We start from the raw sequence: 14353 nt of genomic DNA on the forward strand, positions 1-14353 counted from the left end.
TAAAGTACAAGTGTCAGCATTCTCAAATAGTAAAATCCACAAACAATGCAGTCATTTTGGAATAGAAATGGCATGAGTTTATTCATGGCACGATGGGAAGTGCCCCTAGTGAGAGTCATGCTCGAGACAAACCTGAACTAACCTGCTCAGTTCGGAAATAGCTATGCCACTAACAGCTAAAGAGATGAAACATTTTGGATGAGGTTTGAACAAAATTTAAAAATTCTCTCTCTTCAAGAACTGCAGTTACGGTGGTTACATCAAGAATCATCTGCACCCAAGCGCTTCAGGAATGTAACAAAATGCATTTTGTAAGTGAGCAACAGAACACTCAAAGATGACTCCAAAATCGATGGTCCAAGGCTGCACCAAGAAGTCCTGCGCACTGCTCCTGCCAAGGCTCATCTCTGTCTGGATGGAGTGTCGAAAGATTGTGCTGCGTCACAGGGAGAAGATTAAATGTTCGTTCTTAAAATTTCAATTATCTTCTCATAAATGATCAACAGCTCCTAAAGTGATTTTTGGTGAATGTGTGGCTTAAGAAAGCAAAAGAAACGCATCTCAACAGCGACTTGTGGGAGAACGCCTGGTCCTTCTCTCATTTTTCATCCTGCCTCTTGGGCGTTCTCAACAGCCAAATTATGGAGGGAAGAAATCTATCTGCTGTTTTGACACTGAGGAGATTGGAAATGGAAATGCTCAACAGTGGAACACCCTCCAAACACATACATATTCATACGCCGGCTGGTGGATCTGTCTTGCTTCCTAAATGGAGTCAAATGTGATGGTTTTATTTTGGTTGCTTAATTAGACGCTAATAACAGTGTTGTGTGAATGAGTGATTTCATATTTTTGTTTGTCTCTTGTTGCAACTCCCTCATGTGTGCTGTGTTAATGAACAGCGGTCGACATTAATGGGAATATCTGGTGGAGCCTCACTTCATCTTCTTTGGAGTGTCCTCACACTATGACCTGTTTTATATTCCACAAAAGACAGGCGAGAAAAGCAGCTTATGGACGTGCGTTTGAATTTACAAGCATTGCACAGTTCAGCTTCCCCAGCACTTCTACGAGTTGTTTGTGTGCATAAATCACAACATTTTCATTGAAATTCATTTGTTTGGCTTAACTGGTGCAGAGGCACAGTAAAGTGACTGGAATCTGATTGTTATTGCTATCAGTTAGTAATAATAATAATAATAATAATAATAATAATAATACTGTCTACTTGTTGGACTGGTATGATGGTTTTTTGCTTGTTTTGGTGGGATAAAACACCTGCTTGGCTTTGGGTTAGCAAGTAGTTTGTCGGAATAATTTGTCAAAATACAAAAAAGAAAAAAAAAAATTCTTCACTGTAAGCATGCTTTCACCTGACTGAAACACAAACCTCAACTGATGTCGTGTTAATGACAACCATCTCTAAAGTTTCGGTTGTTACCTCCTGCTACTCAGATATATATATATATATATATATATATATATATATATATATATATATATATATATATATATATATATATATATATATACTGCATCAACAGCAACAGTCCGTCGAGCAACAATTTTCTTTTCTTGGAGGCCATGGTTGCTCTCTTGTCCTTGAACTACTCTTACCTGGCTTCAGCTCTTCTCCACTTAAGAGGAGTTTAATTGCTCAAATTAACATAAGTAACCCTTTTTTGTGGGCAAACTTCCTGCCACATTTTCGGTGGCTCAGTGACTGAGACACCAAGCTGACGTAGTGACATGTAGGCAGTAACACTTATTCATTTTGACCAATTTATGATATCACAAAAAATACAAATATATAAATTCACATTAAAAAATTCACAAATATCACAAGATTTTATGTGATTTTGAAAGTATAAAAATAATACTATGGTAAGGTAACTTTATTGTCAAATATGCTACAGTACAAGACATATAGCATGGATGAAATATCTGTTCTCTCAGACCTCGACGCATGACATACAAATCACAGACAACATAAAGATCACAGAGAGGAACAAATAAATAATTAATAATATTAGAATATGTTCAGTATTCTATCCATCAAAATGTTATCCATTCATCCACAGATACACACACACACACACACACACATCCTCAAATTGAGGTTTTGACCTGTGGGGACCGGCGAAAGTTCCTCACGAAGACATAAGGTCCCCGTGAGGATAGTGTGTTGTCAGGAATTGGTGCCCACGAGGCAGTATAATCAAGCACACACACACACACACACACTTTTGTCTTCCTATCTTAGTGAGAACCGTTACTGACATGACCCAGTCCCCCAGCATCTCCAAATGGCCAAACTTAACCTACTGTGAACCAAACTAAAACCCAATTATAATAACCCAGCTATTTTTTAGTTTTAACCCTCAAACTGAGGCTTGACAAATTGAGGACCGGCCAAAACCCTTTCTTTGCAAAAATGTCTTCACTCTGTTGATTAAAAACTCATACAGGTACAAGATCACACAAACACACACACGCACATATACACACACTCAAATTGAGGCAAAAGGTCCCAACAATTGTTCCCCTCAAATACAGTGATACAAGGGCCACACACACACACACACACACACACGTACACTGGATGCAACAAATGCAAGTGAGAAGAGCGTAAATGTGTAGCTCTGTGTTATAATTAGACAGCATGTTGTGGGATCTGGAGGCCTTCACCATGTGTCACAGGGACATAAATCGGTTCTCACAGCTGCGCTAAGGGTACACACTTCCCTTATAGGGACCAAAACAAATCCCAGTCAACATCACATGCCAGAAAAATGACTTTTTTCTGCAATTTGAGGCAATAAAAAAAATTAAAACTGGTTCATGCTTATCAATAAACACATTTGTAGTCACAGTGACTGACAGCAAGTTTGTGTGTTGTCAGGTTCAGGAACTCTAAATTTCAGGTCCTGCTGTGTTTTCATCAAAAGCTGGTGTTGCCTGTGACAGCCATGAGAAAACCATCAACTTGATGGATAATATACAGTTTAGAAGACGTGCAAGCAGTATTTATTTAATTATATATATTATATGAAATAATTATTTACCCTCACCAAAATAACTTTCGTTTCAGAACAGTACATCCACGCAATGTCCTCCCTTGGTCAACCAAAGCACATGTGCTTTTGTGTTTTCTCTTGGCTCAGACCCTGAAACAGATCAATTAGAGGCCCCGGAGTCCTTCACTGTAACCACGGTAGAAAAGCATGATATTTTCATCATCTTCTAGTTGTTAAAGATGTTTCCGTGACTGCGACTTAGTGTTTGTTTCCTCATATCGGGCCTTGTATTCATTCACAATCTTAGCCTGTCGCAATATGGACTGACCTGCTCCAAACATTGCAATGTCGAGCTGCGCTCAAGTCAAGTTGCTTTCGTCTTGGTCGTAACCACAGCCACATCTCTACAAAAAAACAATGATCCATCTCTGTGGGAGGAAGTGTGGAGAACAGCTGACTGCTGATCATTCAATTCACTGGTGCACTTAATTTCACCTGCATGAATTGTCAAAAATTCTAGACCTCCAAAAGATAAGACCAAAGTCGTGAAATTAATGTGGGTCACTGTCTTGTGCTTCGTAGTCTAGTGACTCACGAAAGCATTTTGTTCAGTTGTCACTACTGACAAGCTCAATATCACATAAAAGCGTCACGTATCTGAATAAAGATCAGAAAATATCAACCGTACTGATCTGTACTGGTTTGCTAGCTCATTCGAAACTCGGCTTAGATGAGGCTGATGTCTAAGTCTGTTTCAGAACAGTAGTTCCTAACTGATGCGGCTTTGGAATCACCACATTGAAATGCTGTGAACCTGATTCAAACATACTTGAAGAAAAGAAGTTTAAACCAGATATATTGTATTGTGTTATATAAATCATTGTTTTTCAACCGGGGTGCCGTGGCACACCAATGTGCCATGAAAGACTGTCAGGTGTGCTGTGGGAAAGTGGTCCAATTTCACCTCATTTATGGGGAGATAGAGGCGGGCGATATGATGACATTAAATCATGACAATAAGAACGTGTTGAGGAGCAACCAAGGTGAGGAGATCACATGGATCCGCTGACATTCTTTCTCTCCACTCTACTGTAGAGCTGCAGTGTGTTGATGCACTGATCTGTCCGTCAGTCAAACCAGTGCTGCTGTGGTGCGCGCCGCTCATCTTCCAACACACTCACAGCGAGGAGCCGGTCACATGCACAACTTCCAGCCTTTTTTAAACTGTTATGCGCCTTTAATTTGACCACACACTTTCATGACAGAACGATGGAGGGAGACTGTCTGCACCGCAGAGCTAAGGGCTAACATGACGTCTCATTTCAAAACTTTATTCATACTCATGGACTGTCAAAGTTTGTTTTGTGGTTTAAAAGTAGCCAAAAAGCGAAATGCACAACAAACTAAATGTGCTCCAAAATGTAAAGAGAGAAAGAATAATTTGTTTTTATGAAGCAAATTCAGGCAAAGAATGTTAAGGTTTTGTCTTGAAACTCTACTTTATTTACTTATCTAAAGTAAGTAAATAAATCAATATATCATGATATATTTTGCCATATTGCCCACCCATTTCTGGACACATTTGAAGCAATTTGTTTCTGCAAATAGCATGGCAAAATGACAACCGACTGTCAGTAGCTACAGTTTTTCACAAACAAATAGGTATTTTCTATGGGACTTTAAGCACAAGTGTGGTTTGAGGGTGTGCGAGAAAAATGTTGAAAAACACTGGTATAAACAATATCGCTGTTACATGATAAACGAAAGCCACATCAGTTGGCAGTTGACATATATAAGTAGTTATTTTTTTTCAGAAAAGGAGACACTTGTTGGGATTTATCTGCTCACGAACCCAGAAATGAAACTCGCCTTAGAAGAAGTGAAATGACACAAAATGAGAGGTGTGAGTTTGTGAGGAAAGCAATGGCGCTGATTTAGAAACGGGCCTGTCTGACATCCCCAAACTGCTCATCAACATAAATCAATAACAATCCTTGGCAGAGCCGCTGACCTCAAACATAACAAGCTGTCACAAGTGGCCGGCAGCGCGTTTGTGTGTACGTTCGCCGTGGCATTAGGAATCGAGCATATTTCATGACTTGAATATACGATGTGATAGTGGCTGCTGGATGACAAACCCAATATGTGTGTGTGAGTAAATGTGATATCTGGCAACATGTTTCAATCCCGCACAGACTCGGCTCTGCGTGTTGGCAGCCGGCGTCATGCTGCTTCGGCTGCGGCCTATTTTCAAGTCCCAGTGTGACAGAAACCTTCCAGTGACAAGTCAGATTGTCTTGAGCTCACAGTGTGATGAAACATTTCCTGAAGCTGTGATGGCGTTAACACGGATTTTATAATTGATTTAGACTTCTAAAAGGCAGCTGTTGTCACCTCGCAAAAAGTAGGACGTGGGGTTTGAGTTACACCTTGTATCCAACAAAGTGGGGTCACTTGACCACAAAGACGATCATGATTTTGTCTTTGCTGACCTTATTGAGCCAATACATTATACATTATACCCTGTGCATAAATAACATTTCATTTATTTACACATCTGTGTGTATTTGCCACATCTCAAATTTGGAAATTTGAAAAGGAAGTATGTTGCTGTGGAAACAGGTTCTGCAGATGAAAGAAGAGTGGACTGGATACCCCGTCACACGTATACGTTGTGGTCCAAAAAATGACGGCAGACGATAAAGTGAGATATGTTTGGGGGGTACAAAGAAACGGAAATTAGGAAACAGAAATCAGTAATGTGTCCATGATCAGTTGTCGACTGTTTCGCCGAGTGTGTTGTTTGTTGTGCGGCAGAGAGAGATGCTCTCTGATGACATCATCTCGTGGCGCACTCTCCTCTCAATAATGGCAAAATAAAGTTGTGTTTTATTTTTGAGCATTTTCACAAATGTTGTTAAAAATGTCCGATGGAAGCCTGACTGCTCTATAAGCACTTTGCTCTGTTGAAATCAGTTATCTTTCAACACTGATCACTCACTTGAGCTTGTCCTTGACTTGTTATTTGTCCTTTAAGTACAACTCCTGCCCTGTCTGTTGAAGAATCTCTCCTCCTCACCCAGCTCTGAATGAATATATTGTCTGTCTGTTAAATCAATTCATATAACGCTGTCTCTTTCTGGCAATAAGAATTTAAAGAAATGGAATGTCTCAGGTAAGGCATGCTTTAAATTTGTTCAGGAATGTTTGGAATGTTTTCATATTTGTGTTTTCTTTTTTTCTTCTTTTTTTGTTGAAGCAGGACCGTGGAGCTTGGCCATGTTATTACTTGTTTGCTGGTAAGACAACAGCAAAAGTATTCCATCTCATGTATATATAGCTCATTGATGAAGACAACTACAGGCCTGACTTGAATGTGCCACGCTTGCTTGAGCTCTAACATTCCCATTAGTGAGTTCTCCGGCCGAATAGCAGTGACCTCTGGACTTCACAGTTCATCTTTCATGGTATTGATACACTGTGGATTCTCATGACATGCAAATTAGTCTCACATTGTCCTCACATCAAGTGAAGTACTTAAGTACTACACTTGGGATGCTTGAGCCAGTTTGTCCAATGATGGATGAGCCATGAAAGTATCAGTATCCTGGGAGCTGCTCAGCAAAGTAGGAGCAGAGCCACCTATGGCACCGTTCTGTGCCCCACTTTGCTCAGCCCACATCCATTGCTGCACTTACAGTAATCTTGCTCTGCAGTGTTCATGTGCTCTAAATTGGTGACAAATGTGAAGCGCCAGATGGAGATGTTAGCTGCTAGCCACAAGAAAGGAGAGCATGGGAGCATGATGACGGAGTTTTGGGGCCATCGCTGGACTGGGACGAAACAAACACCCTGACATTTTTTGCTATGGTGGAACGCTGTGATTTTGATGTCCCAGATGGAGCAGAAACTAATCATATTGAGTTCAGTTTAAATGAATCGCTGACCGTAGAGGCACATACAGCCTGTTCTGCGTTGCCTTCATCTTCAAACTTGAACGGTCTGATAGGGGAGAGACAGGCTTGTGGTGTTTCTGCTCACAGTTAATGAACTGAAGCATTTATAAGGTGAGACACACATCCATCTTGTGTACTAAATGCCACACACATTGTTGTGCGTACTGTGTTCTATTTGTCATGTATTTTTTATTTTTTAACAAGCTTATTAGCATTGATTTAACTTGGTGAAGCTACCTTGTTGATCCGTTGGCCCCACACTTTTCAATCCCACTTCAAAGTGGTTTGAGCGCCAGCAGTGGGACTGAAACATGTTCCCTTCATAAACTCTGTGTTTTACTTCCAAGTTGAAGATTATCCCAAATGAGACGATGTGATGATACGTTCATGATACTTCACTCTGATGCAACTCACGTAACCCAGCCCATCACTTACATTTGACTTTCAGCATTTTATCTAAATGATAGGAAACCTGTAACAACTCGCCCAGGAGAAGGAGGTAAGTGGGTCCCACTCCAATTGGATGAGGCAGCTTTCCGTTGAGTGAAAATTAACCAATGGGTTGCTTTCTTTGTCATAAGGGCCGGATGCTAAGTGGAAATCGCATGCCCACTACTTTCACTGGACCTGTGTACTGTCAATCAAAGCCTTCTGGTGCGAATTCATTGGACGGCACTGAAATTTCCCAGTAAATCAGTGCAGCTCTGGCTAGAGCCACATAACGTGATAGTAGTTGCAAGAATGAAATTATAATATTGCAAGAATAAAGCCGTAATATCTAATAGATTTCTGGACATAAGTCAGTTTCAAAAGAACCACATGCCACTTTTGTAGAAGAGGATCTGGCTGGTCGTGGTCAACTGCATGGATACAGTCGTATCTACACGAGTGTAACGTCACCAGGCGTCAACGTCAGACTCTCTTTATTGTCATATTTCATTCACTGGATAATAACGCTTAAATATTTCTTGTAATTCATTTTTTGTAGCAAGTTAAAACGTAAATGTGTGAGAAGCTAGAGGCTGGATGTTCATAGCATTTAACTTTGTTAGTTTTAAACTCATAAAATATCTAGTTATAAAGGAATCTGGGATTTTATAATCACAAGGTGAGAACCTGCTAAAACTCTATCAGAAAAAAACAAAAAAGAAACAGACTGGTGCTTTTCCAGAATCCTTTATTCTCAAACTGAAACAGATGACAGATGGGTGGTATATGAGACTCTGATGGTACAGACCGTACACTCTGAGAAACGGGATATAGTTAAATCCAAAGGAAGTATTTTCAGTCGAGAGGCAAAACAAAGCACCTGTTACCTTTAATCCATACGTCATACTTCCAGCAAAACAAGAAAAACACCGCCATCTGAGCGCATGAAGTAGTTGGAGTGCAACTCTTCAATACATGCTGACTCAGCTATATTCATTGATCGACTGTTCGATTGTGACTGCAGCATTTCCCATGAAACCCAGCGGCCATTCTGCGAGCACTATTGACAGTTTCCGATACATATTCAGGAAAAGTAAGATGAGAGATTTCTCTCAGCGCAGACTTGACAAATCCATCAATGCACTGACATTTCTGATGAAACAGTGTAACTCTAGCTCTCACAAGATGAACCACCAATGACAAATGTTGCATCACAGGTTATGCATTATGCACATAACTCAAAGTCCTTACACAAAATAAATCTCCCTGCAGGCCTAAACGCGACTCAAGAGCTTGATGAAGCTTTTCAACAAGGCTCTTAGAGGTACAAAATATCTGTGCAGTGCTTTTGCTTTCCAATCTCTGGTACTCAGCTCCACTGTCACAATAGATAGGCTATAGACGAAACAGTTTGAAATAAATAACACAGTCTTCAATCGTTTCCTCCATTACAAATATGAAAGCGTATTGCACTCACTTCATCATATTTTTTTTTTCCTTTTCTTGAATTTTTGTTTTTTTCACTGTACGCACTGTAGTTTTAATCATTTAAAACAGACAGACCTCAGTTATTATTTTTTAATCCATGCATTTTTAAGTGCTAAACCTTTTTTTGTACACCACCCCTTTGGGCCTGAATGCACTTGAATGCATCACACTGTATCGCACATGAAGAGTTAGCCATTTTATATCACCCCTAACAATTGAAGGATTAATAATCTAATGTAATGAAAACATTTTTTAAAAATAATTGCAAATATTCCTGAAAAGTGAACAGATTATTTTGGATAGGACCATTTTAAACTCCACATTCACTCTGAAAAATTGAGGAATGATGCCCAGTTCAATTCACCCTGGTTTGGCTCAAACATGGTCCCCAACATGTTCTCCACATCATGGAACGTTGTGCTATGTGTTTTAAGTAAATGCAATGCGCTTTGGTGCAACCAGAAAACAGACCTGCAACACAGGCATACACCTCCCAGGTGAGACTGTGGTCCATAAAACTTTGGTCCCTTGAGATTGGTCACTATGGAGCCTCTGAATGTCCAGGAAATGTTTCTCAAGAATCACTCTTGATTGTTCTGTACAGCAGAAACGTCACATGACAACAACGATTCAGTCGTTACGGTAGATCCGCATTTCACAGCAGCCAGGTGAGGCACTACCTCTCAGCACACACACATATGCAAGCACGCACGTACACAATCACGCAGGTCAGCAGAATTAGCCAATTAGCCCGTGGAAGGGTTGGTGCTGACAGCCCTTGTCCCAGTGAGTGAATACGCCTTTTCACAGTTACGGACAATTCTTTGTCAAGGAAACAGTGTCTGGCAGAAAAAGTAGCATTGTATTCTGGCGCCGCCGACAAACAAGCCACATGTGCCCTGACAAGGTCCACTGCAGGCGATGATGCACCAAGAGTGTTACTTAAGAGTGACTCAGCCAAATAAATAGTCCTCGCATGAATCCGCAAGACGTAATGAGCGTGTGCATTGTTCATCTGTCCTTTGTAATTGCTAACCTGCTTGAGAGGAATACAGATAATGTGCACATGCAAAAAAAAACAAAAAAAAGAAGCTGCTGCCAATGGCACCACCTGTGAGATGCAGTAGATAACCCCAATGAAGATGCTCCAAACAGTGAGGTCCTTTCTTTAAATCCAGGAATCAGTTTAAATGTTTCAAAATTCACTTAGTATTTTGTTTTTGGAATACTTATAACACTATATGATTGTATATATTAATATGACCCTGGCGGCGCAGTGACATGCTACTTTCAGAGAAACAAAAGCCTGTCCATAAAACTTGATACAAGTATTAAACCTTGACTCAAAAAAAGCACATCTCAGCCACAGACATTGGAAGAAAAATTCCAAAATTGTATGGTTGATAATCAGAAACTCTAAGTAGAAGCAATCTCTGTCCAGATAAACTTCCATAAATCCCAATGTTCTGGGATACACACATTGTCCATTGTACCCGAGTAGAGGTGCCAGACTTGGCTGGTTGCCTCATAATTTCAAGACTTTTTTTTTACATCTGAGAATCACAGAGGCCTCTTGTTGTTGTGCTTTCAGATAAAAATCAAGGAACACATGTTTCCCCTGCAGCTGGGCGAATTAAGACTGCAGACGTAAGAAATCACCACTAACCTTGTGTGTGCCTTGTGCTCTGTATTGATAAACCAACGGCCTTAGGCTCGCAGGAATCTAAGGTCACTTTTTATTTGATCCTTTCCTCTGATAGTCCATTTCATGTAGAAATACAAGAATGTTAAATACATTAATATCTTAGCATCGTGTTGCTGTCCAGAAGCTCAGTTCCTATGGCATTTCAGTGTTCATGAGACGGTGCTCACACTCGTGTCGTTCTCTGCTTTGAGCGCAGACCTTGCAGTCTTGGTTGGCAATTTACGCATATGGCTGTCGAAGAATGGCTCTCGCTTCTGTGGTTTATGCTGGAATGGGAACAGCCCTTTTGGAATTCTGATTGGAAGTTATTTCACTTCAGAAATTGTTGACCGGCCGTTTGCATGGTTTGTGAGTGGGCTAGAAGAAGGTGCCTTTTGTTCCTCTGCACAGGATCTTTTTGAAAGCATTTCGAAAGTCTTTGTTAAAGATGGTGTAAATGACTGGGTTGAGCGAGGAGTTGCAGTATCCGATCCAGAAGAAGAACTTAAAGAGGGGTTCAGGGATGGCACAGGTTTGGGGACACAGAGCCCGAAGTGAGTAGGAGAAGAAGAACGGGAACCAGCATATCATGAAAACCCCGATGACCACAGCCAGCACAAAGGTGAATCGTTTCTCCCTGTTGACCATGGCTTTGCGCCTCGCTGCTCCGGGATTGTTGTCTATTTTGGACTTCCGCCCTGGCATCAGTCGAGCCCCTTTCGTAGTGGCGATCATATCTCGGTATTTATGGACGGACGCTGGGGAGTGTATTCCGCCTCCTGCAGGTGAGCCAGGCATGCTGGCACTGCCCTGGCCTCCGCCGATGCTGTTCTCAAGGTCGCTGTCTGTGCTGGAACTGTCGCCATTGTTGTTGTCCGCCTTCTTTCCAAACTTGCGCTTTCCCTTCTTGCCGTCTTTAGTCTTGGTGGAGGCAGACTTGGTGTCCACTGAGCTTGCAACCGGTGAGACAACCGGAGAGCTGGATGGAGGCTGAAGCAGATTGTTTGTGGTGGGGCCCTGGGCGGTTTGGGCGTCTCCCATTGACGGAGATGGAGTAATGGCAAGGGTTGGGGGTCTGGTGTTTGAGGTTTTGCTGGATGAAGGCGATGTGCTCTCCTCATCTGGTTTTCCGTTTGCCTGCTTGTGCCGAGGGGGCTGACTTGGGGTTGCAGAGCCGACACCATCTTTTCGGGGCTCTCCAGGGGGACACCGAGTCCTCTGCTTTGCAATTTGGTAGATTCTTATGTAGACGAGGATCATGATGAGACAGGGGACAAAGAAGGACCCAAGACTGGAGTAGAGGATGTACCAACTCTCATCATTCAGCTGACATTGGGGTCCCCTGGCATTCTCAAGGTCTCCTGCCTCACTTTTGTTCAGAGAAAGCAGAGGAGGGAAGGAAACGATGGAGGCGATGAGCCAGACCACGACGATGGCAGCTTTGATGCGTCTTGGGGTCCTCTGGCGGCCATAGGTCACTCTGGAGATGGACAGGTAGCGGTCCAGAGAGATGGCACAAAGATGCACGATGGAGGAGGTGCAGAAGAGCACGTCCAGAGCCAGGTAGATCTCACACCACAGGGACTTGAAGTACCAGTAACCCAGGAGTTCATTGGCTAGAGAGAAGGGGATGATGAGTGTGGCCACCAGGATGTCTGCAGCAGCGAGAGACACCAGGAAAAGATTCTGTGGACCTCGCAGGGACCGGCTGGTGAGGACAGCTATGATGACCATGATGTTCCCGACGATGGTGAAGCACACCATGAGAGTGATGGCAGTGGCAAAGGCTGCTGTCGCCTCAGGAGAGTAGGGGGCGAGATTTTGGACGCTCTGGTTGCAGGGGATGGAAGGGCCGCTGATATTCCAGCTGCTCGACTCCATGGAGCAGCCGCCGTCCAGTGCAGAAGCCATGACACACGTTTCAGGGGTCTTCAACAGAAGTAAGCAGAAAATATACATTAGAAACTAAACACGTTTTTATCAGACCAAATTGTAAGCTTCATTCATCACAGGAGTGTAACTTCTCATTTTTCCAGTTTTGTTGCTAAGAACCATTGTATGTCTCACAGCCGTAATTTGGTGAATATCAATGCAAATGAGACAGATTTATATCCAACTCCTCAGCAAATCAAGCACCACCCAGTTGGTATAATGAACTCTGCAATCCATCTCAAATGAACAAGCGTGATTTTGCCACTTGCTCGCCTGTTTAAAACATCAGTGCATCATCAACCGCTCTCAACATTAGCTCCCTTTTTTTTATCATTATCACAGACATTCAATTAGCAGTATTCAGTAACACACTCAGAAGCACTTGCCGTGGTGTGTTTCTGAGTGTGACCTTCACAGAGTCAGAATCAGATGTAGCGTTTGAAAGAACTTTTGAGGTATCATCCTCCAAATGTACATTCATGCCAGTAGGATGTTAAAGTCACTGCGACTAGAGTTGAAATAGCACTTGGGATTTTGCTGTGTCACACTCAATTTCAGGAAGAAATTATGATCTCTTAGCAAGACTGTGTTATTAGTCAAGATTGCTGGACAAAAATAGCAATCGGATGAAATAAAATAACCACTCAAAGGGGAAAGACAACAGCCACGTGATGAATAATATATCACGACAGATAACACTATAGAACATATATATATATATATATATATATATATATATATATATATATATATATATATATATATATATATATATATATATATATATATATATATATATATATATATAATAAAGCAAACAAAAATATATTTTACTGGTAGGAATTACTGCTTACACATGTCTCATATCTAAACCCCAAATTAATCATCATTAATAGCGGTTTCCTGACCTAAATAGTACGTAGGCTGATAGACATAGTTCCACACGTGTTGGACCTTGTCGTGTGTCATATTCACCTCGGTGGTTCCGCTGCGTCTCTGGGTTTGTGTGTCACTGCTAGCTCCCTCGCATCCTCCACGGAAGATCTTCCAAGTCCATTTTACGCACAAAAAACTCTTCTTGTCATGCGACCAAAACACAATTCATTTGCGCTTATTTAAAAAAAATGTTGGAACGGAACTTTAACCAAACTCCTTAATATATATATGCAGGATGTGTGGACAAATATTTGTGCGTAAGATGCACCCGCGTCTTCACCGTGCGTATTTACTCAAAAGAATCACATAATGGGAGGTATTCTACAATATTTACAGCAGTCAGAATCCCTCTGGCATAAAAAGGAAAGTCAAAATATGAAGTCCTGAGCACTGGATATGTGGCTTTCTCCGAGCCCTGCAGAGATTCCACGCATGTACGCTGAGCTCGCCCTCTCGCAGACGCGCATCTCCACGAGTGAGCACGAGCAGAGGTGGAGGAGTAATAAGTGGGGAGGCTCCATCTCCCTCCTCTGCTTCTTTGAGAGCTAGTGATGTCACGGAGGAGCTGTGGGCGTCATGGGAGCCTGACTTTCTCTGCCATGTGGACCCCCCACCTGCAAATGTCGCTTTCATTAGTCATTAAGAGACTTTAGTGATTCTGATACATCCTGAAGATTAGTTTTGTCTTTAGTCTTTCGGTTTACTGATAATATATGATTTAATACACCATATATTTGTATGGCATCAGCAGAACCTGATCTTGTGCAGGGTGCCTGCACTGAAGAGCTCAGTCATCCCTGAGAGACTCAAAGAAGAACTGCAGCTCCACCACATGGATAGAAGCAGGTAGCATCTCTTCAGGGTGTCTCCTGGACAGCTCTCTAGTGAGGTGAGCAGAGCCAGGAAATGCT

The 14353-nt window shown here is 41.8% G+C and overlaps 1 protein-coding gene across 1 annotated transcript; it reads right to left on the reverse strand.

The window, feature by feature from the left end:
* Positions 1-8154: 8154 nt before the first annotated feature.
* adra2b (adrenoceptor alpha 2B) lies at positions 8155-13904 on the reverse strand. Its single transcript, XM_053870415.1, has 2 exons — positions 13482-13904; positions 8155-12503 (listed from the first exon to the last, which is right to left on the reverse strand). The coding sequence occupies exon 2, from the start codon at positions 12483-12485 to the stop codon at positions 10953-10955; it is 1533 nt and encodes a 510-aa protein (XP_053726390.1). The 5' UTR covers positions 12486-12503; positions 13482-13904; the 3' UTR covers positions 8155-10952.
* Between the last annotated feature and the right edge of the window lie 449 nt (positions 13905-14353).

The sequence above is a fragment of the Synchiropus splendidus genome, chromosome 7 (assembly GCF_027744825.2).
Source record: "Synchiropus splendidus isolate RoL2022-P1 chromosome 7, RoL_Sspl_1.0, whole genome shotgun sequence".
Taxonomy (NCBI): Eukaryota; Metazoa; Chordata; class Actinopteri; order Syngnathiformes; family Callionymidae; genus Synchiropus; species Synchiropus splendidus.